At 32.1% G+C, this 23774-nt stretch overlaps 2 protein-coding genes and 1 long non-coding RNA gene across 4 annotated transcripts; 2 read left to right on the top strand and 1 right to left on the bottom strand.

Moving 5' to 3' along the window:
• The first annotated feature begins 4242 nt into the window (after positions 1-4242).
• Positions 4243-7188, top strand: LOC107953674 (transmembrane 9 superfamily member 11). Its single transcript, XM_016889056.2, has 3 exons — positions 4243-4493; positions 4621-6646; positions 6926-7188. Exon 2 carries the CDS (start codon positions 4642-4644, stop codon positions 6604-6606), a length of 1965 nt encoding a protein of 654 aa, XP_016744545.2. The 5' UTR covers positions 4243-4493; positions 4621-4641; the 3' UTR covers positions 6607-6646; positions 6926-7188.
• A 1183-nt stretch (positions 7189-8371) lies between these two features.
• Positions 8372-13593, bottom strand: LOC107953675 (uncharacterized). Of its 2 annotated transcripts, XR_001699261.2 has the most exons (4): positions 9622-13593; positions 9484-9542; positions 9266-9363; positions 8372-8854 (listed from the first exon to the last, which is right to left on the bottom strand). It is a non-coding gene; the product is annotated as an uncharacterized lncRNA (long non-coding RNA). The 2 variants fall into 2 exon arrangements; XR_001699260.2 differs by having other exon boundaries at positions 8375-9363; positions 9622-13586.
• Positions 13594-20098: 6505 nt separating this feature from the next.
• On the top strand, positions 20099-23560 carry LOC107953676 (uncharacterized). Its single transcript, XM_016889058.2, has 3 exons — positions 20099-20519; positions 21446-21943; positions 22864-23560. Exons 1-3 carry the CDS (start codon positions 20420-20422, stop codon positions 23397-23399), a joined length of 1134 nt encoding a protein of 377 aa, XP_016744547.2. The 5' UTR covers positions 20099-20419; the 3' UTR covers positions 23400-23560.
• The last annotated feature ends 214 nt before the right edge of the window (positions 23561-23774 follow it).

Genomic DNA, 23774 nt, shown 5'->3' with positions numbered 1-23774 from the left:
TTAATTTGCAAAATTATTAAAGTTTTTTAAAGATGCCATTCTTTATTTCTTTAAGAAATTGTTGTTAAATTGATAGATTTTAAGCTTAGATTATGAAAAAGGACTAAATTAAAATGTTTGGTGGTTAGTTTTGTACATAAAGATAAAGTGAAAAAATTGTGAAATTGATGTGAAATTTAGTGATAATAAATAGTGGAGGGTCTGTAATGAATGTAATTAAGGCCGATTTTAAAACTAAAGCTCAAAATTTAAAGCTATGACTATTTTGGTTTTAGGGACTAAATTGAATAACACGTAAAGCTTTATGGGTATTGAAAAATGAAATTTCATAGGTTCATTCATGTCATGATATAATGTATAAATGTTTAACATTGATGAATTGAATGAAATAATAGTATAAATCAAGAATTGGATCAAACTGGAAATAATCGAGGAAAAACCAAAATTGTCGATTAGTCCTTGAATTTTCAACTTGTTTGTAATTTTGGTCAAGTAACTTTATATGGAGCATACTACTTTATTTTATGCTATGTTGAATTCTATTCTATTCCATTTATGTGATGGATTGAAGTGAATTAGTGAATCTGGCACTAATGGCTTGAAATGGACTGAATTGTAAATTCATGTGAATATTAGTTATATGTAAATAGAATAGGATGTAAATGAGATTTTTGACTGAATATATGTCTCGTACGAGAAATGAATTTGTGTACAGGAATTGATAAAGCCATTTATACGAAAATGATGCCCGAGTGAACTTAGTAAAATGTTAGGATACGTATGACATGTCATTAGGGTCATGTAACATCTCTATTGTAAAATATGAGTAAAGGTTTTTAGTTATGTATTAAGTAAGCTAAGAGTGAATAAATCTTAAGGGTTTCCGTGAAAAGAGATGTATATTTGTATGTTACGAAGGGTATCCGTCATAAAGATCTGTAAAAATGGAAAATGAGTGCTATTGTGTCGTCATCTAAAATTATTCTAAATCTGAATTAATGTTATATTGAGTTATGGGATTTTGATATAACATGATATGGAATTCATCAAAATGGTCTATACAGTGATTTATCAGTATGGACATATGTGGTACTGAATCAAGGTAAATCTAAGTATGAGTTTATGGCATTAAATTCTGCGTAAGTATTTGCCAAGCATATATGTATATGCCCGTGATAAATGTCAATGAACAACTATTTGAAATAAGAGTATGGGTTAAGGCAAAAATTATTGGAAGTGGTTTTTGAGGGTATGTTCTGTTCAAAAGTATTATGGGACAAGAGATAGACGAAATGTTTGGAAGGATTCCTAAATTAGTTAGATAAGGAAGATTGAGTATGACAAGAGCATGATAGCTGGTGTATAAAAGAATGGTAAACTATGGTGGTATCTATCCAAATAAATGATGCGGAATAATTGGCACCCAGTAGATCATACAAGATTGTTGTATCCAAATATATTATATTTTAAATACTTCCTTTATTTTTATATAATAAGTTTTCAGTTAAATTGTTAAAGAATATGTGTAAGGAAATTAAGAAATTTGTAAATTGTTTTTGTTAATGGTTAAATCTTGTACAGTAACACCCGAAATCCAAACCCAGTGAATCAAGTTGGGTTTAGGGTGTTACATAACCTAGAGCATTTTTTATTTGAAAAATGATTAAAAACTTATAAAAAATCTAAATTAAGAGAATCGAGATAGGCTTCATTTGAAGTTAGCGTTAGACCAAAATCTTTCTGAGAAAAGATTGGAGCTAGAATAGATCTTGTTGGTTTTTTTTTATCAAATGTTTAAATTGAAAGGATTTAGAGTTTATAGTTATAGGGTTAAGAAAAGAGTTGAGTTTGAATGTATTTACAAGAGAAAAATTACTTTGACTTTGACATTTATGAATGTTCAGATCAAGAATCATTAGCACGAGATCTAAAAATGTAATACTTTAATATATATATATTTGTCTAAATAACTATGATTTGATATATTTAAGTGTATCTAACAACAAAATGAATATTATAATGACATATTTAAATATGATTTTACTAATAATTCTTGTATCATATTTTTATTTTATTATTTAATACACTTAATACTGATAAAATATTAAATTCAATGTGCATATATAATATTGAATCGTGCCATAATGATACATTTGGTTGGGGGAATGGAATATCCCCCTTATACAATAATAATGCCTAGTAATACAATGGTTGGGTTGGAAGAATTGGTTATTCCGTGGAATGCTATTCCTTAGCTATTCCTACTTATCATGTAATGGTTATTCTTTAGAGATAGCTAAGAATAACTATTATGTGCAACATTGAATGGTAATAGAAATAAAATTTTCACACCCTTAAAAGAAGGAGACAGTACAAAGATAGAGGGGAGGGGAGGAGGGGAAAAGGGAAGGAAAGAGAATCAACATTCTTGTGGGTCGACCGACTGACCACTCAAGGCTAACCGAAATATAAAAAAAAATCAACATATCAGAAAACCCAGCATCAACATATTCAACATAAACAAATAATCAATTTACAAAGTTCAAAAGAAAAACTAAATAAAAACACCTGAAAGAAAAAATAAATAGGTGAAGAACTATTTCTGGTGAAAATTTGATATCAATGGGACATCAACCACCGCGGCTGGTGGTAGGCAATAGTTTATAGTGGTCAATGACAATTAAACCACTGGAAGTTGGCGGAAAGAAAACGAAAAACTTAGAAGCCAATGAAGAGAATTTGAGGAACACTTAGGGTGGGTTTGGATCGGCGATTGGGTGCGGTGCAGTGCGTTTAGCTTACTTTTTCTCTCACACTACAGTATCACTACAGTATCTAATCTCACCGCCACCGTTGTTTTTACACTAACCGCAGGTAAACGCACCGCCCATCCAAACTCACCCTTAGAGGTGTGAAGTATAGAACAATGAAATCCTTAAAAAAGAGAAAAAAATTAACTATTTAGACAAAGATTATTATTATTTTCAAATACAAAGATTAAATTCATAGAAAAATATTTTAATTATTATAAAAATTTAAAAATAGTAAAAAATAGTTTGATAAAAAATAAAAAATAGTATATATTAATTTTAATTTTAATTTAACAATAAGATATTATCTTTCATTTGTGGAGTTATATTTTATAATTTTACCGATTTTAATTTTAATATTTATTTTTATGAATTAACGTTAAATGGAATATGCATATTTTTAATATTCCATTCCCACTGAATGATTATTACATTTCTACCATATTCCATTCCAATGAATAATTTATTGTGCAGGCACAATGGTTGTGTAAAAAAAACACTAATTAAAAAATTATTGGCATAATAATTTATTTGACCCTCTAATTTTATGAAAGAAGTCATTTTAGCCCTCTGTTTAATTTTTCACATTTTTTAGCTCTTTAACTTGCATTGTTTGTCAAATAACCCGAAAATGAATGAAAAAATTAATGTAAATTAATGTATATTAACTTTACTAATGTGGCATACACGTAATTATTTTTAAAATAAAATATTAAAAATTAAAACAATATTTTTTGAATATTTTTTAAATTTTAAAAAAATAATTAATTGCTAACATGACATATTGCCATGTGGATGCCATGTCAACAAAGTTAACAGATGTTAAATTTTCCATCCTATTTGGGGTGATTTGACAAATAATACAAGTTCTAGGGCTAAAAGAGCGAAAAATTAAATGAAAAGCTAAAATGATTTTTTGTAAAATTAGAGGGCCAAATAAGTTAGTATGTTAAAATTATTTTTTATCATTTTAATTATAAAGCTTAAGATCTATTGACATAAAAATAATAATAACAAAATGAGTAGATTCAGCCTTAAGTCCCAATTTAGGCCTAAATTATCGATAGTTAGTTAGCTCAAGAAGAAAACTAGAATGAATTTCATTTTTCAAATAATTAATTCAACTATTAATCTAATTTAATTAATTGGAATAAATGTAGGGTAGGACTGAAACTTCAAAATTTCTAGAGCTTCAATCATGTCATTGAAGGAAGGGTAGTTGGTGGTATTATTTAGCTTCTTTTAACTTGTTTTTGAAAATTGTATTAAATGTATGTGTTAATCACTAAAGCTATAACTGTAATTATAATTAAAAGTATAAATAATATGATAATCTTATCATTAAATGAAATTTTTTGATAAAAATAGTAAAGAAATTATTTTTAATTCAGGTATATATATAACTTGAAAAGATCAAAGAAAATCTGAAAAAGAACAGAGAAAATAATAATAATAAAGTCGCAATACTTTGATGGTGGTGACCCACCAGGCTTTTGGCGGAAAACGCACAAAGCGAATCGTATAAATATCGGATCGTTTGTGTTTTCGATTGCTGCTTTAGTTCTCTGGAATATTTCAAATTCGTTTAAAAGAAAAATAAACAAACAATTTGAAGATCGCTACGTTTGGACTTCAAATTCGTCATAAAGGCTATTCTCTTCTTTCTCTCAGGCAATTCCCAAGGTTAGTCATATCCTTTCTTCCTTTGCACAATTTCTTTAATATTACATGCAGTGGTAGATTTTTGCTATCTTGTTTTCTCTAAACACTTTTTTATTTTAAACTCATTTTTCGATCTGGGTTTTCCTAGATCTTCCAAAATTTGGACGTCATGGGTCATGTTGAGATCTGGGTATTGACAATGTGCGTGATATTTCAATTGGGATATGGGTTTTATCTGCCTGGTAGTTACCCTCACAAATATGTTGTTGGGGGTCCTTTATCTGTCAAAGTAAATTCCTTAACTTCCATTGACACCGAAATGCCCTTTAGCTATTACAGTTTACCCTTTTGTAAGCCTAAAGAGGGTGTTAAGGATAGTGCTGAGAATTTGGGTGAGCTTCTCATGGGAGATCGGATTGAGAATTCACCATATAAGTTTAAAATGTACGTTAATGAGTCTGAGATCTTCTTATGTCAATCTAAGAAGGTATCGGCTGATGATTTCAAGTTGTTGAAGAAGAGGATTGATGAGATGTATCAGGTTAACTTGATTCTCGATAATTTGCCTGCAATAAGGTATACTAAGAAAGAGGGTTTTATGTTGAGGTGGACCGGGTATCCGGTTGGGGTTAAGGTTCAGAATTTGTATTATTTGTTTAATCATTTGAAATTTAAGGTGCTTATTCATAAGTACGAGGAAACAAGTGTGGCACGTGTGATGGGAACAGGGGATGCTGTTGAGGTTATGCCCACTGTTACCAAGGAGGGGTCAGATATGCCAGGACATATGGTTGTTGGGTTTGAGGTGGTTCCTTGTAGCGTGGTGCATGATGGTAATTTAGTTAATAAATTGAAAATGTATGAAAAATACCAATCTCCAATAAAATGCGACCCAAATGCTGTCTCAATGCCCATCAAGGAAGGTGAGCCGATTGTCTTCACCTATGAGGTTGCTTTTGAGGAGAGTGATATCAAGTGGCCATCTCGATGGGATGCTTATTTGAAGATGGAAGGATCCAAGGTCCATTGGTTCTCGATCTTGAATTCTCTTATGGTGATCACTTTCCTTGCTGGTATAGTCCTTGTGATCTTTTTAAGGACTGTTAGGCGGGATCTGACCCGGTGTGAGGAGCTAGACAAGGAGTCTCAAGTACAGATGAACGAGGAGTTATCTGGGTGGAAGTTAGTTGTCGGGGATGTTTTCCGTGCCCCATCCAATCCTGCTCTTTTGTGTATTCTGATAGGGGATGGAGTTCAGATCCTTGGTATGGCAATTGTGACAATATTGTTTGCTGCTCTCGGATTTATGTCACCAGCATCCCGTGGCACTCTTATTACAGGTATGCTATTTTTCTACCTAATTCTAGGTATTGCAGCTGGCTATGTTGCAGTACGTCTTTGGAGAACGATTGGCTGTGGTGATCATAAAGGATGGATTTCTGTCGCTTGGAAAGCTGCTTGTTTCTTTCCTGGTATTGCTTTTTTAATTCTAACCATTTTGAATTTCCTGTTGTGGGGAAGTCACAGCACTGGAGCCATTCCATTTGCTGTTTTTGTTATTCTACTTCTGCTCTGGTTCTGTATCTCAGTTCCACTCACCTTAGTTGGTGGATACTTTGGGGCTAAGGCGCATCATATTGAATATCCTGTCCGAACCAACCAGATCCCTCGTGAAATCCCAGCTCAAAAGTATCCATCATGGTTGTTAGTTCTTGGTTCTGGGACCCTGCCTTTCGGTACCCTTTTCATCGAGCTATTCTTCATCATGTCTAGCATATGGATGGGACAAGTCTACTACGTTTTTGGGTTTTTATTTATTGTTCTAATTCTTCTTGTTGTGGTTTGCGCCGAAGTATCTTTGGTGTTAACTTACATGCATCTGTGTGTGGAGGACTGGAAGTGGTGGTGGAAATCCTTCTTTGCTTCTGGTTCAGTTGCTATCTACATCTTCTTGTACTCCATAAATTATCTTATATTTGATCTTAAGAGTTTGAGTGGACCTGTGTCTGCTACTCTTTACTTGGGGTATTCTCTTTTCATGGTTCTTGCAGTCATGCTCGCAACAGGCACCGTTGGATTCCTTTCTTCTTTCTGGTTCGTGCATTATTTATTTGCTTCGGTAAAGCTGGATTGAAGAAAGCTTGTCCAGCCACAAAAATTGGCACATTTAAGAGGTAGGAAGCCCTGAACATAAAAAGTCAAAATCATCTCTTGACTTCGAGCATTACTTTGTTAGGGAAACTTTAGTAAGTGGAATAACCAATAAGTCGGCCCAGTTTTGCTTAATTCTTTATTAGATGTCTATGATGCATGACAACACAATACCGAGTCTGTTTTTGCAGTCTGATGTATCATTGGAGGCCATTTTTGTGTCGTTTTGGTAACATACATTTGGGTAATTTCATGTTGGAAATACGTTATCAGAGTTCAGGTTTTTTAGTTGTTTTTTTCAGTGCTTTTCCTCCCATCCAATATCCAACTCAAAAGAGATTTGCTTAATTTCTGAAAAAGATCAAATTTGGAAAGCAGAACAGAAACCGTCTACAGCACCTTCTGCGTGCCCGGAATGTGACACCATGCCAGGAATTCCTTGTTCCTATCTTTTATGCCTAGTTTGCTTACTAGTGTAATAACATGAAGAAGCTTATTTATTACATATGTTTTTCAATAGGTAAACATAAAATAAAGAATAGTTAATAGAAATTTAAACTTGAAATTAGAAATATGTGTAAAAAATTTTGTAAAAAAAAAAGCCTCTTCAAAATAAGCAAAATATTTTCTTTCGATTTTCTAAAAGTAAGTCATAGGAGTAGTTAAATATTATCACTTGAGTTAGATTATTGATAACTCATATATTAAAACATATGTAAACAATAATACTCTTACCAAACATAACATTAAACACGGATTTTTAGTTCATACAATTCAATCTGAAGCTAAGTCATGTCATATTTGGCTCTAATAGCATTGTGTAATTTCAGTTAAAGTTTATTAGTATGAATTCATTGGCAAGTCTAGTCTTCGTGGTTGATTCATGTGAATTAAATTGTTAAGAAAGATGGCACTGAACATGTGCTAGGTGTGTATAATTAAATATATATATGTTAGTACTTAGAATTGTTTTCTAACTTAATCTATAAATTCATCTTAATCTATAAATTCATATTTAAATTATACTCTTTTTTTTATCATTTTGGTACTTAAACCATTTTTTGGACACAATATTATGAGCTTAAGGGAAAATGGGAAATTAGGAAAATCGGAACCCAAAATGAAGAATTGGGAGACATTGATTGAAGAGGGAAAAGAGAAAATATGTAACACCCCTAACCCGTATTCGACGCAGGAACAGGGTTACAGAGCATTATCGGAATAAACAAATCAAATACAGACATTTCATATTATTTAAAATTCATATAAAATATTATTCATAAAGTCCTCTTATATGAGCCATCGAGGCCCAAAACATACATTAAAAACAAGTCGGGACTAAACTAGGTACTCAGAGAATTTTTTGCGAAATTTCAAATTTTTTCTTAGGTGGGTCAGGCCATGTGACTCACACGGCCAAGAGGCACGCCCGTGTCTCAGGCCATGTGGGCATTCGAAATGGGGCACACGGCCGTGTCCCAACCCGTGTCTATACCCATGTAACTCTGACTTGGGTCATACAGCCAAGTCATATGCCCATGTGCTAGGCCGTGTGTAGGTGCAGGGGTCACACGGTCAAGCCACATGCCCGTGTGCTAGTCCATGTGATTAATTCTGAGCATTCTGTTTTGAAATTTTAAAGATGTAGGGGACACACAGCCAAAACACACGCCCATGTGCTAGGCCGTGTGTTACACACGACTAAGACACACACCCGTGTCTCTGCCCGTGTGGATAAAATAAGGCCATTTCCCAGCCTTATTTCTCACCCAAACTTGTCTTCCACCTACATTAACAGTTAAACACATTCTCAATCCAATACAAAACATTTGAATCAAGCCATAACCAAGTCTTATGCATATCATATCATCTTATATAATTAAGTATCCATGCTTAACAATTTGATCACTTACATATATATATTCATATCTATACCAACTATACCAACTCAAGCCATATTACAATTTGCCTATTAGTTAACCATCAATCAATTATACCAAAACACATATCAACCATGATAAGGCCATATACTTATATATATATATCAAAATGTATCAAACATAAGTCATTCAAATGGCTAATCACAACAAAACATTTACATGCCATTATTGGCCAAATTAACCTATACATGTCATTATATCAAAGTTGATTTAATAAATATACCGAAAAAGGGCGATTGATAGTGTGATGTGGCTCCGACCAACTTCTAACCTTAACGAGCTTCCAGGTTACTATAAAACAGAGGAAAGAAAACAAAGTAAGCATTTAATACTTAGTAAGTTCGTATAACAGGAAATTAACTTACCATTTATTTCACATTTAAGGTAAGCTAACTAAACATGATCAAACCAATTTGGCCAATTGCCTAAACACATATCCTCATCAAGCATGTTAATTATAGGGGTGTGCATTCGATTAACCGACCCAAAATAACTATAACTGGATTAACCGACCTTCCAAAATTTTTAACCGTTAACCGAACTGAATTTTAAAAAAAAAAATTAATCGAACCGAAATTTTTTCGGTTAAATCGATCGGTTAACCGAATTAATAGAAAATTATATGGTTTTTATTTTTAGTTAAAAATTAACCGAATTAACCGAATTACCCGAATTGAATCACTACATAATTAAAAACATTACATAAGTCTTGAAATTAACACATAATTGAAATGTAAGTCTTTAATATTCTCCATTTATATCCATTTCTTCTCTCCAAAAAATCTCCATTTGCATTAAACCTACAAAAAAAACATGTGCAAAAATTTAGCATATAATAGAAATATACGCATCTAAAAAAATTAAATAATATAAACAAACGAATAGATTATAAGTTAACAAGAATAAGATAGTAAGCATACCCTTCAACTCACGAAAGCTCACGAATTTAGGGTAGGCTTTGATGCATTCCAAGAAAAGTCTAAACATTGAATTAATTAAATAAGTAGGAGTGATATGGTAAAAAAATTGAAACTATTAAAATAAAACAATAAATATACCATTTTCGATCTTGTCAAGATCTTGGATTTGTTCTTTAATCTTTTTGATGTCTTCTTGTGATAATGATTTTTGAATCCAATATTGAGTACACACAAGAGCTTGTACAATTTTAGGAGTTAAAGAACTCCTATATTGATCAAGCACACGTCCTCCGGTGCTAAATGTAGACTCTGAAGCAACCGTAAAAACCGGTATAGCTAACACATCTCTGGCCATTTTTGAAAGAGTGGGAAATCTAGTGCTGTTCACTTTCTACCATAATAAAATATCAAAATCTTCAACAAATTCCTCATTAGCCTCAGTTAGATATTTATCCAACTCAGATGTTTTATCCTCACCACAAATTTTCAACTCACGCTTTTTATACAAAGCTTGCATTCGCCTTTTCATTTTTTTTGTGGTTCATCGAGAGAAACATATGTTGGCACACTCAATTGGCTACAAGTACTATGAAGTGGAGGCTTATACTCATCAAACAATTCATACAAAGATTCCTTCAATTTTTGCATCATTTCACAAGCTTTTTCAGAACTAGACATTTCACTAAGTGCAAATTCAAGATACTTTAGTTTTTGTCTAGGATCTAAAATACAAGCAACAAACATAAGCAAATTCATCTTATCAATATCACCCCAATATTTATCATACTTCTCTTTCATCTTGATGGCCATAACACAGAAATCAACATTACTTTTTAACTGAGCATCTTGTAAAAGAATATCAATTTCAGAAAGCTCATCAAAAAATTTATTGAATGTGACATATGAAGTACCAGATAAATGCAAAGTGACTTCATAAAAGTGTTCCAAGAAATCCCTTAAGTTTCTAACATTATCCCAATCATCCACACTAGGTCAACCCTCTTCCCTTTCAAGTTCAGCCCTAAAGTTTGTATCTTGCTTCTCAAATATCTCAAAAGCTCTCTCAAAGTTCTGAACAATGTCTAACATTAAGTAGGTCGAGTTCCACCTAGTACAAACATCAAGACACAACATCTTCTTGCACTCTATCTTTTCCACCACAACACACTCCTTAAATTTTTGTGATCTAGCTGGAGATTGTCTCACATATCTAACAGCCCCCTAACACGTTCAACAGATTTATTCATTTCCTTTAAGCCTTTAACAACAATCAAATTCACAATGTGTGCCATGCATCTCATATGAAGATATTTACCATTTTGAACTAAGCCCTCTCGAGGGTTAAATTTCTTTCTCAAATAACCAATAGCAACATCATTTGAACTTGCATTATCAACAGTAACAGTAAACAACTTATCAATCCCCCAATTCAATAAGCATTTCTCAATCACCATCCCAATACACTTACCCTTATGACTAGAAATTGGATAAAAGTTTAAAATCTTTTTATTTAATTTCCAATCATTATCAATAAAATGAGTAGTGATGCACAAATAATTAACTCTTTGTAAAGAAGTCCATGTGTCAGTAGTTAAGCAAATTCTAGAACAAGAACTTCTCAAAAAGTTGTTTTATCTTGATCTTTTCATCTAAATACAATTGATAAACATCTATAGTCATAGTAGTTCGTGAAGGAATATGAAACTTAGGACATGCCACAAACATAAATTTATTAAAACCTTCACTTTCAACAAACTTGAAAGGTAATTCATCAATCACAATCATTTGTGCTAATCCTTTCCTACATGCTTCTTGATCAAATCTCCAAGTTGAAAGATTCTCTTCCCCCCTTCAACTCCCTTTCTAGGTAAAACTAGTTGTCCTTGAGTATTTTCAATAACATTACTAGGATTTTTCTTACATGAACCAATATGATATTTCAATGACCCTGTACCATTTATTTTTATATCACAACAAAATTCCTTTTGACAATAATTACATTTAGCATTACTTGCACCCTCACTATTAATAATCTTAGTGAAGTGAGACCAAACTTTTGACTTTTGAGGAGCGGCTTTTCTTTTCCTGTTAGTCCCCTTTGTTTGGCTTGAAGCTCCAACTCCCGAATTTTCAAAATCTATCGAAGTAGGAGGTGTAACACTACCCTCAATAGATGTTGGTTCGGTTGACATTTTGCAAGAAAAAAAATATAATAAATCAAAATAATATCGAGTCATCAATTGGGAGAGACAAAGGTTGAAATTGGTTAGCAAAAACACAAGTATTAGAAGAGTCAACAACGCAAATTGAGGCATTAGCCACTAGATTAGGAGTCATTTTATTGGTGCATTGACTCTCGCAAACAAAGCCATGCTCTTCTCAACAAACCATCGAACTCCAATATAAAAAAGTAGAGGGAAGATCAGAGAGAGGAGGGACGGATGGCGCACAACAATCCAAATAGAAGTTGGTTGCACTATGACTATAGCAGAGATGAGGGGTTTTAAGGTTTCTTTACAATTTGAGAGAGAAATAGAATAAATTTTGAAAAGGGTAACACTTTGCTAAGTTACTGTTAAAGTTATTAGAAACTTGTTTGATAACGCCAATTTTAAATAGATATTAAAATTTAAATAGATATTAAAAAATCTATGTAAGAGAATTTAAAAAAATGCATTTTTTTCATCTTATTTTGAAAATGTAGAGATTAAAATCTTTTATCAATAGAATGAAAATTGAAAATTGAAAGGCAGCAGACAACTATTTTTCTCTTCTTTTAAGTTAAATAATCTTTTTGCTATTTTTATAGTCGCTATAATATGTTTATTAATGTAAATAGAAATACAAAGGGAGTTATTAAATAGATGTTAAAAAAATTAAAAACAAGAGCAAGTTGTGTTAATTATATATTGCTTTCATGTTTATTGGATTTATGATTTGGTTTTTAAACTGTTGAATTTCTAAAAAGAAATACTATATTGTATTTAATATGTATTAAATAATTTGTTTTATAGCGTTATAAAATAAATTTATCATTTATCTTTTGTATTTCAATAATTTTTAACAAAAATAAAAATTAAACGAAATAGAATATGCAAATTAGGAGCATGAGCAGCAAGCAAAGCAAGAGTGATGAAGTAATTGAAACAATTACATCTTAATATAATGTCAGTATCTTTGAAAATTGAAATGGAAACAATTTTCAAACCAAATTCAGTATCTTTGAAATTGAAGGCACATTCAAAGACGGTAAATACTAAATAGAAACAATGTTGGGTGACATCTAATTGCCTCACATATTCAACCTGGAAAACACACACTGAGTTCAACTAAACCAAATGCCTTTAAAGACTTTGAAGCAATCCTTCCATAGAAATTCCAATTTCACAAAGGAAAAAATAATAACAATTAAGAATTGGAACGCTGTTGAGATATGAAACATAAATAATTGTCTATATTCGTTATTGTTACCATGAAATCCAGAGAACAAAACTCTCATTTTCGTCTCTATTCGCATTTAATTTATTTTTCTGGTTTAGGTAGTGAATTAAAATTCACTTTGACGAAATGATATTAACACAGCTGTCAGAAATCAAAAGCCTATTTATCTTTCTTCCTACATTTTCTCAGCCACCAAACAGAACATAACGCCAGGGGAAAAAAATCTTGCAGATTGAAAACTTTCAAAGCAGGCTGTACTATTAACGAAAAACAACAAGTGGGAGTTTGCAGTGATTCGGAACTTAAAAAGAAAAAAAAAGAAGAACTGAAGAAAAAAAAAGAAGAACTGAAGAAGAAGAAGAAGAAGAAAAGTTAAATCAGAAAAAGGTAGACAAACTAAACAAAACAAAACCCTAAAATATATCTGCCATTGAAGAAATTGGAAAAAAACGAAAGGGAAATTAGAATAAAGCAAACCTGGCCTCTGGGTATTGGTGTGCTGGAAGAAAAATGGACAGCAAAAATGGTGGATTTTCCCGATTCGACTGAGAATTTGAGATTGAGATTGAGAATCCGATTTGTGTTGCTGTTACCTGCTGAGAATTGAGAAAAGGTTTGGTTCTTGGGCTTGGAGCCTGGAGGAGAGAAAATAAATTGGGTTGGCCGGCTGGGTTTAATTTAAGGCCCATGGTTTCTCAATTACCTTGCAAAATTCGATTAAATCGAAAAATTTGGTTAACCGACCGGTTTCGAACCGATTTAACCGTTAACCGAAAAATCAAAAAATTATTAACCAACCCCCGACTGAAAATTTTGGTTAATCAATTCGGTCAGTTAACCGAATTTTTTCGGTTTTACTCGAATTTTGCACACCCTTAGTTAGTCATGTAATTCACAGAAATACCAAGAAAAATGAATGAGCTCATCAATATTCAATTTCCACATACATGTATTCTTCAAGTATCCCTGAACATGTACATATCATATCTTTGTACTTCAAATATTTCTCATAGTATTTCATATTGAATTCATTTCATCTCATATCAAAACTTTACCCGTTGAATCATTTAAAATATCGATGGATACAAGGGTAGTACACATGAAGTGTACGAATCTGAAATCCGTCAATTCATATTCGGGGGTGCTCATTATAGCACATAATTGAGAAGCCTTCTCTCGAGCCATATAACAGAAAGCTCCTGAGAGCCATTAACGAGAAGCTTATCTGGGCTGTATAGCGAGATGCTCATAAGAGCCATAATCAAGAAGCTCATGTGAGCCAATAACGGGTAGCTCCAAAGAGCCATTAATCAGGAAGCTCCGGATAGTCATATATCGAGAAGTTCAAGCGATCTATATCGGGAAGATCCGGAGAGCCATTAATCAGGAAGCTCACAAAGAGCCTTTATCGGGAAGCTCATGAAGAGCCATATAACGGGACGCTTATAAGAGCTACGGTGTACCCACAACACATGCAGGATCACGACTGATAAGGATGTTCCGAAGAGCTATTAACGAGAAGCTCGCAAGAACCATATAACAGGAAGCTCAAGAGGGCCACAGATTCGGATGCTCGTGAGAGCTAATAACGGGATGCTCTTTCGAGCTATGGTGTGTCCGCAACATATGCAGGACCACAACCAATTTAGGAACCATGTATCCATCGAATCTCATTTATCCAAACGAGACTTATTATTTATCGGATATGTGATCAATTTCATACATATGACATTTATACAATTCACATATACAACGTTAAATTCAAACATATAAATATACATAATTTAGTTACACGAATTTACCTTGACAAGTGTTCATTGATTTGTTGTCTACTAATCCGACACTTTCTCTTTTCCTTGATCTAATTTCGTATTTTTTCTACATGGATCTATACAAGTGAATTTAACTCAATTTAATACAATTCATATTCAATTCAATTCACATCTTAGGAAAAATTATCATTTTGCCCCTACACTTTTTATTAATGACGATTTCGTCTCTAGACTCGGAAAATGAAATTATGCAATTTAATCATTATTTCAAGCCTAACCGATTTTTACATATAACATTAAAATCCCATGTATTTCATAAAATTTAGAATTTTTTTCATGAATTTTACATATTTACAATTTAGTCCCTAAATCACAATTTTATAAAAATTCACTTTACAAAAGTTGTTTATCTATCAACAATATTTCATTTTCTACCATAAATTTCATAATTCGTGCATATTCATCCATGGGAAAACTTTAATACTTAGATAACTTTTCAAATTAATCCCTAAGATAGCTAAATTAAGCTATTACGATCTTGAAAATATAAAAATTACTAAAAACGGGACAAGATTACTTAACTAATTAAGCCAAGCAAGCTTGCTTGAGTTCTCTTCTCTTAGCTAGGGTTTCCATGTATTTAATTTTGGGAAAAGTGATATAAATGATGATATTTTCTTTTATTTATTTATCACCAAGCAAGATTACTGAAAACGGTCTATTACAAAACAAGTCGAATGGAAGTGGGCCTACTTAAAGAGTTGGTCAAAACAACGGGCTCAAGAATTCAAGTATGAAAGCATATCACTAGGTGTTAAAGGACGTCATGTAATGAGCAACATAGACCCAAACACAGGCCCAATAGATGACCCAACCACAAACTAAGATAAGAGCTATTATTCCAACCTACCATTACAACAACTAATTGTACTACTGATTTCAACAGCTAGCCAACCATGGCTAATGACAATTGTCCAAAAATAATTCAATAGTACTAGTCTGTTATTTAGTTGTTAGAACAAATTGAAATATAAATTATAATGTAACGAGCCACTATTTTCATGAATGAAATTACTCAAATTTTTCTTCTCCTTCTTCTTCATTTATCAAATCTCTAAATTTTTTAAATTTAACATTGAATTTATAACAATTTTGGTATCAAAGCCTTCAAAAGATCTACTCTTCAAGCTGGGTAAATTGAAAAGAACATTCAATATGACTGATTTTAGTAGAGCTAGTATGCAACATTATTTAATCTAGAGTCCTTCCACTAAAGTATCGTGATTGAACTCTCATTTATTATATACCATTACAAAAGTCACTCATTAAGTATTCGTTCAGTAACCTTGCCATAAGTGTGTTATCCTCATGGTAACCATTACATCTTCCGTCATAAAAAGTCAATTACTAACAAATAGTAATTAAATATTTTATTTCTAAGACAAACAACTCAAGACCATGTTACTTTTCTTCTATCATGTAATGTCAATGAGATGACATCATTTACCCTTATTAGACTACGAATTCTATTGTTGTGGAATGATGCTAATCATGCAGAAGACGTATACCCAACGTAACAGTTTTCGTTTCCTTATCTATTTGAACTCAAGTTTTCATTTAGATCAAAGTACACAAGTCACGCATGTCCATCATCCACTCATAATTAAGCTATGTCATACTATAAATGTAACAAGTGAATAAATACATAAAGAATGATCTATTTTACTTGGGTACTGTCCGATGTATTGTTAGTCTAATTAGTCACATTTATATCTCTATCTTATAGAAGTCATCCACTCTGATACCCAAGATAAGGTATCTCCCCAGTTGGATTTGATAGACAACATATTAGTCTTTTAATTTATTTGTTCAATTTCGATTAGGCTAAAGACATGTTTAAATTATCTACATGTATAAGTTGTCATTATTAAGTATATATAACTTAAAATTAAAGCATGTTATGCGTATTTTCACTTAGGTCCCATATAATCAAGGTAGTCAATACCACATCGATGGATGCTATATTTTTCTTTTAAAACTGGTAAGTATTTGTAGTGGTCTGTTTTGGTGTAGATTTATCATTATTTTAAAAAATATATTTAATATATATAAAATAATTACAAATATTGAATAAATTTTAAATATAAAATATTTGCTAGTTATATAAATACAAATTAAACTCCACAAATACAATTTTATCATTTAATAAACTCAAAACAAACAAGATAGCTCAAGGGTTTTGGGATTTTTTCGATAAAAAAAACTGAAGGATGGATGAAACCTTTTTCTTTGATAATCAAGTGAGTGGTTTTTTTATTTATAATATTCTAAATGTGAATGTATGTCCCAAAAAATTGAAAATGTTAAACTTTATTTTATAGTGTAATAGTTTTTTATTGGTCAATACATTCAAATTAAGTTTCTAGCATAATAGTTAAAAGTTTTGTATTTTTTTAATATTATTCATGCATCAACTCATGCATCGTATTCTGTTCGATACGACCGGAATTGACTGAAATGAACTAGTGCAATCAGTATAGGCTAGAATTTTCACTGGGGCGAAAAGGATGTTGCTTGTTCCGCTTTAACACTAGAACGGTGCACATTAACTAATACGACCAGAACCGGTGTAGAATCGACTACCATACTTATAACTCTAATGCCAGAAATTCTCGTATCTTTCATCTTCCCGATCTAATATCTACCTATCAATTCATAACATTCAACGCCAAAGTTCTCATATATTACATAAGTCCTTAAAACTCAACCATTACCCCTTTAGCCTAAGCTTAATCAAACTTGTTCCAACATTACCCAATTCATTTCTAGCATGTTTCTCACATAAACTAAGCTTAACAATCAAGTATTTTATAGTTTCAAGCTTCAATTTTCTATGTTCTCAACAAATGTAACTTCACAAAATTTGCACATTAGAAAATTCTAACTTATTGGGTTGTTAAATTTACCTTCCTAGTTTGAAAATCCATAAAAATCTTCAAAGAAAACTTGCTTACCTTACAAAAATGGTGGACGGCAATGGTGGAGAAACCTAAACCCTTTCTTTCTTCTTAATTTCGGTCGGAGAAGATGAAGGAGAAATTATATAAACATGTTTTCTCTTTCCCACTAGCTTATATATTAACCTTTAATTAAGCTTAATTAACTTAATAATCACAAATCGAATGGCTAGAGTCTAACATGACATTAGTTAGTGGAATCCAATGGGCCAGGTCACTTTGGTCTACTAATATTAACTCAATCGTGGTTAAATTACTATTGAGGCCTTGGCTTATTTGCACACTAAGATTTTGCTAAATTTCTTAATCAAATCTCACTTGTTTAGTCACCTTTCAATTTAGTCCTCATACTATGTTTAATAACCTATTTAATAATTTAATAAATAATTCTATTTTCTAATCTCATAATCATCTAATAACTATCTTGGTTCAATATTCCAACACTTCGGTTAAGAAATTATAACCTTAAAATTGAACTTTCCCACACCAACGAAATTCAGATCGTTACACGGTTTAATCAGCTTGTATCGATTCTCGAGTCAACTAATTCAATATCTTTCTTCGAACTAGTACTCTTATTAGTTCCCGATCTAACTGGTCTAATCGATTAATCCGTTCCAAGATGTCATTGTAGATGGAGAGAGAGTAGGTTAATTTAGTGTGTGGTAGGCTTGCATGCGTGTAGCAACAGCTTAGGGATTGAACCCCATCCCATGTGACATTCAACAGTTTTTGTCTTTTAAAGTTTAACCTCCCACACAAACCCCCATTTTAGCTGATTTTATTCTATAGGTTTAAAAAAAAACTGTAATATTTGATTTCATTTAATTATATTAAATCTGAAATTTTTTTATTCAGTTTTTTTTTTTGGTTTTTAGAAAGAAATCACATTATCAACCAAGTAAATGAAAAACATCCAATTCATTTTTTCCCACTCATCATCATTCCGAATTTAGACTTACGATCAAAATATAAGACAAAACTAATGGTTATTTGGTTCATAAATTAAAAAAATTGTATTTTTCATTTTTCTCTTAATTAATTAGATATACTTTATATAATATAAAAATAAATATTGATATTTAAATTATTACAAATAATTTTAAAATACTATATAATCCGTCCAAACTAGTAAATTTGATTGTTATTTTTCTCTTCCAAGTAAAAACACGATATTTCATTACAATTTTTTTTAAGCAATGAGGTTTCTTTGTACAACGATAATTTGAACTCAAATTAATTTTAAGGTATATTTGTAATATCTTTTGGTAATTGAATTTAGATGTAATTGTTTGTAATTGCACATGTTTGGTATGTTTGGATAATTACCATCGTAATTGGGTGCGTCCCATTGAATTGGATGTGATTGAAGCACCCTAATTAAACTTTCTAATTTTTAGAGGGGTTAAAAATTAGAGTAATTACACTTAAAAATCTAATTACACTATGATTTCCCAAACATTGGTATAATTTTCAAACACCCAAATCCAACTATTTTTTATACAAGATATAAATTTTATATTAGAAGCATAGACATGTCTAAATATAAACAAATTATAAAAGTTAAAATATTATTTGTTAGAAATTATGTTATACAAGTTATAGAAATTAAATTATAACTATAATTATATGTATTTTACAGAGTTAAGCAAAATTATATTGTAAATAAAAAAAAGTATATTAAAATTTTCGAAGTTAGACAACACTTTATTTTAATTTATTCTTTTGTTCAAAAATCATAAAAACATAGTAGCATAGACATGCTGGGCCGACTCGATTAATGAGCATCAAAACTCATAAATATATGGCCTAAAAATAAATATGTATGTTTTTATAAAGCTATGTATTTATAAAAAGTATTATGTATTTTTTATTTTCATGAAATACTATATCATTATAAAAACTTTAAATTTTATTTTTCTTATTATTTTATTAGTGATCATATTATCCACTACTTTATTGGATTAACATATTACATATAATGATTTGATTTTAATATTTATTACTTGTATAGAAAAAAATTAATTGTACTCATAATTTTTTTATAGTAATTAATATTTTTTTAAATTATGTATATTAATATTTTTAATTTAAATTGTATAACTGTATAATTACAATTTTATATTATTATGATACATTTAATTACACTTTGTCAGCTAAATATGTTTAGAGAATTATAATTCCTTATAATTAATACCCTGGTTGAAATCATGAAGGCTTTAAAATCTCAAACCCTATATAAATCAGTCTTAGCTCTAAATTTTATTTAGGTATAAACCCTATCATGTGTAAGCCTTGTTTTAATATATTCCTTTTATTAATTTGATTACGCTTCATTCATATGTTTATTATTTGTATATACCTTTGTAACTTAAAAAATATTTTATTAACAAGTGGCTCAAGAAAGTGACTGTAGGTTTTTTTTCTTAGGTGTTTGGATTGAGTTTGTGATTAGCTTTGAACAGTAAAATAGATAGCAACCTCACTATATTTAAAAAAGCCAAAAAAAAAAGAAGAAAAAAACCCACCCACGTGAAGGTTGATTTACGAATGTCAAGTTGGTTATTTAGGCAAAATCCAAGGGATTTCTCATAGCTGAGCATGGATATAAGCCCCTTGCTCTCCTCTGTTTTGCTCCAACCAACTTAAGCTGACATTTCTTTTATTTCCTAAATCTGTCAGAAATTACACACTAGAATTGTAGCAATGCAAGGGCTCGTCTTACTATCGGTGCTCCTTTGCGCCAGCTGCCATATCTCCCTTTCCTTGACCAATAGTACTGCCAGCAACGGTACAGTGGCGGACGGTAAGACTATATATGCATTCTTTTAATATCGAACAAAATACATTCACTCCTTACCGACACTAAGAGTGCTCAACTCTTAGTTTGAGTGTTCAACAAAAAATATTAGGAAAAAGAGGAAAGAAATTACACAGTTTTGATTGCATTGTGTTTGGGGGTGTTGTGGTTTAAGCCGCTGATCTAGATCGTTGCCATGGGTCTAAAACTCTTCTTATTGCATACTGATCTGAAACTGTTGCTTTTTACCTCTTGACTGCTTTTAATGAGCTGAATTCATAGGAATATGGAGATTTAAAACGGGATTATCGGTTGGAACAAGCAATGCTACAAAGCTAGCAGTAGTATACGTAATTGTTATATTTTTCTTTTACCAAAGAGGGTTAAGGGAAGGAATTGTAAAGTCGGATACTTTGAGAGGAATAACGAACGAGTATTGGACTAAACCTGAATTCTTAATTGTTACGGGTTATAAGTTTACTTAAATTGGTTATTTCGTCTATAAAGCAGAACATTTAATGAGACAATTCCTACTAGGATATTGAGCTAGTATTTTAGAACGAGAATGACCTTATTATGTCCGATATGTAAAGAGTGTTGATGCAGGGTATTTAATGCGTTTGCATGTTCATGACTAGATAATTTTGCAGAGAGCCATCAACCTCAATGACAGAAAAAATTTACCATATCAGCGGTGAAGTATGCTAAATTATTTCTTCTTAAAGTATCATGTTTTATTTCTTTTCTAACTCGCGCATCTTTACTTTTTCATCACTGTCTGTTCATTTCTGGAACACCTAATGAAATTTATGATTGAAGAAACTAGAATAAATGATAATGAGCTTTTTTTAACCATATGCATTCCCTTTAGGAAAAATGTGAGTTTGGGTTTCAACATGTTTAATGTCTTTCCCTATGATAATTGGGTTCAGGACTACTGGAAAATGGCAACTTCGAAAACGCCCCAAATGCAACAAACATGAAAGGCACCGTGGTTGTGGGACGCTACACAATACCAGGATGGGTGAATGAGGGGTTTGTGGAATACATTAAGTCGGGGCAAAAGCAAGGGGACATGCTGCTGGTGGTGCCCGAAGGGGCCTATGCTGTAAGGCTAGGAAACGAGGCATCCATCAAGCAGAAGATAAAGGTGATCAAAGGGATGTATTACTCCATCACATTCAGTGCAGCTCGGACTTGTGCTCAAGAGGAGCGTTTGAATGTAACGGTGGCGCCTGATTCCGGCGTTCTGCCCATCCAGACTGTGTACAGTAGCAGTGGTTGGGACAACTATGCATGGGCGTTCAAAGCAATATATGAGGTTGCAGAGTTGATTATTCATAATCCAGGAGTGGAGGAAGATCCAGCTTGTGGACCACTCATCGATGCTGTTGCAATCAAGGCTTTATATCCTCCTAGACCAACCAATAGTAAGTGTTTCAATTCACCATCGGCCTACGTTTCAATATTACTTAATTAGCTTTGATTTAACTTTTAAGTATTATTTTTCACCTGGGGAATATTCATTACATAGAAATTGGGTTCTGTCTTTTTCTGCTTAACTTTTTGTGGGACATACGAGCAACTGTCAAAAGTAAATGGTGGATGAGTGGGCTACGGATAATGAAAGAGACCCATGAATCATGACTCCTTCCGGCTGGCTCTTGTAGGAATAAAACTTAAATTAGGATTAATTATTGCATGTTGCAGTCTGATTCTGTTAATTAAAACTTACATTCACCATTGTTCTTGCTGAAAATTGAATTAAAACTTTAGCATTTGATACATTCTTTAAGAAAGTTTTTTTAGTGGACTTCTTTCTGATCCGATGCATTTGGACCAAATTCTAATCCTAGAATCATCATTGTTAGGAAGGTTTTACTTGAATACCATCCCGACCTAAACAAGACTGATTTCAGATTGTAAAACGAATGAGGACACCTGTAATTATAGAAAAAAAAAGTTTTTGGCATGCTAAAACTTAAATATCATATTTACTAAATACCATCTTTTAAGAGTGATTATATGATCAAGCTAAGCTCAATAAATGTTATTACTGTGGTTGAAAGCACAATACTGAATTTTGAGACGAATTTGAGATAGAGATGGTACTTCTACAAGAACATGTGGTGTGGCCTTTGTTTTCAAAGTTATGATTCAGATTTGGGCCAGCGAATTGTTGCAGACAATTAAGGAGCTAGCTACTGCTATACCTAACACCTTGGTCCCGTTTCACGTGGCATTCAATGCTATGCCTCTTCACTTGTTGTTTTGATTTCAAACATAATAGTAGAACGTGCCATGATAGAGTGAATTTAAGGAGTGACTATTCAAGTTTCTATTTCTTTAGAAAACAGTGTGAAAAATGGAGGTTTTGAAGAAGGTCCCTACGTATTCCCCAACACTCCATGGGGTGTCTTAATTCCACCCAACATCGAGGATGATCACTCTCCTCTGCCTGCCTGGATTGTTGAATCCCTCAAGGCTGTCAAGTACATCGACTCAGCACATTACTTTGTGCCTCAAGGGCGAAGAGCAGTGGAGCTAGTTGCTGGAAAAGAGAGTGCCATCGCTCAGATAGTCAGGACCATCGTCGGAAAAATGTACAGGCTCTCGTTTGCGGTTGGGGATGCTAACAACTCCTGTGTAGGTTCTTTGGTTGTGGAGGCATTCGCTGGAAAAGACACACTCAAAGTCCCATATGAGTCAAAGGGCAAAGGGGGATTCAAGCGTGCTGAGCTTAAATTCAAGGCTGTTTCCAACAGAACAAGAATCATGTTCCTTAGCACTTTTTACACCATGAGGAGTGATGACTTCTCTTCCCTATGTGGCCCAGTCCTCGACGACGTGAAGCTTTTGAGCATCCAAACTTCCCCGAATCCTTGATCATCATCGACCTGATTTACAGCCGTCGATGAAGCAAGCCACATATGCCCTAGAATCTGGCTACATTGAATGTTTTGCTATACTACGATGTTTTCCCCCTATTTTAGCATGTTTTGTGAGAGTTTAATAAGTTTATTAATCCAACAAAATATATACTAATATGAGGGTGGTATACTATGTGAATTTATTACTTGTTTATGTATTTTATTTAATAATACTATTTTATATCAATAAAATTTTACAATTTTTAAAAAATGAAATTAACACAACTTTTTTTTTACATAAATTTCTTTAACTAATTGTAGTTTAAACTTACAATTATAGTTATAATAATAACAATTATTTTTTCTATATTTTATACTTATAATTTTATTT

This window comes from Gossypium hirsutum, chromosome D07 (assembly GCF_007990345.1).
Source record: "Gossypium hirsutum isolate 1008001.06 chromosome D07, Gossypium_hirsutum_v2.1, whole genome shotgun sequence".
Taxonomy (NCBI): Eukaryota; Viridiplantae; Streptophyta; class Magnoliopsida; order Malvales; family Malvaceae; genus Gossypium; species Gossypium hirsutum.
The sequence above is the reverse complement of the archived record's forward strand: the minus strand, read 5'-3'. Positions and strand labels throughout refer to the sequence as shown.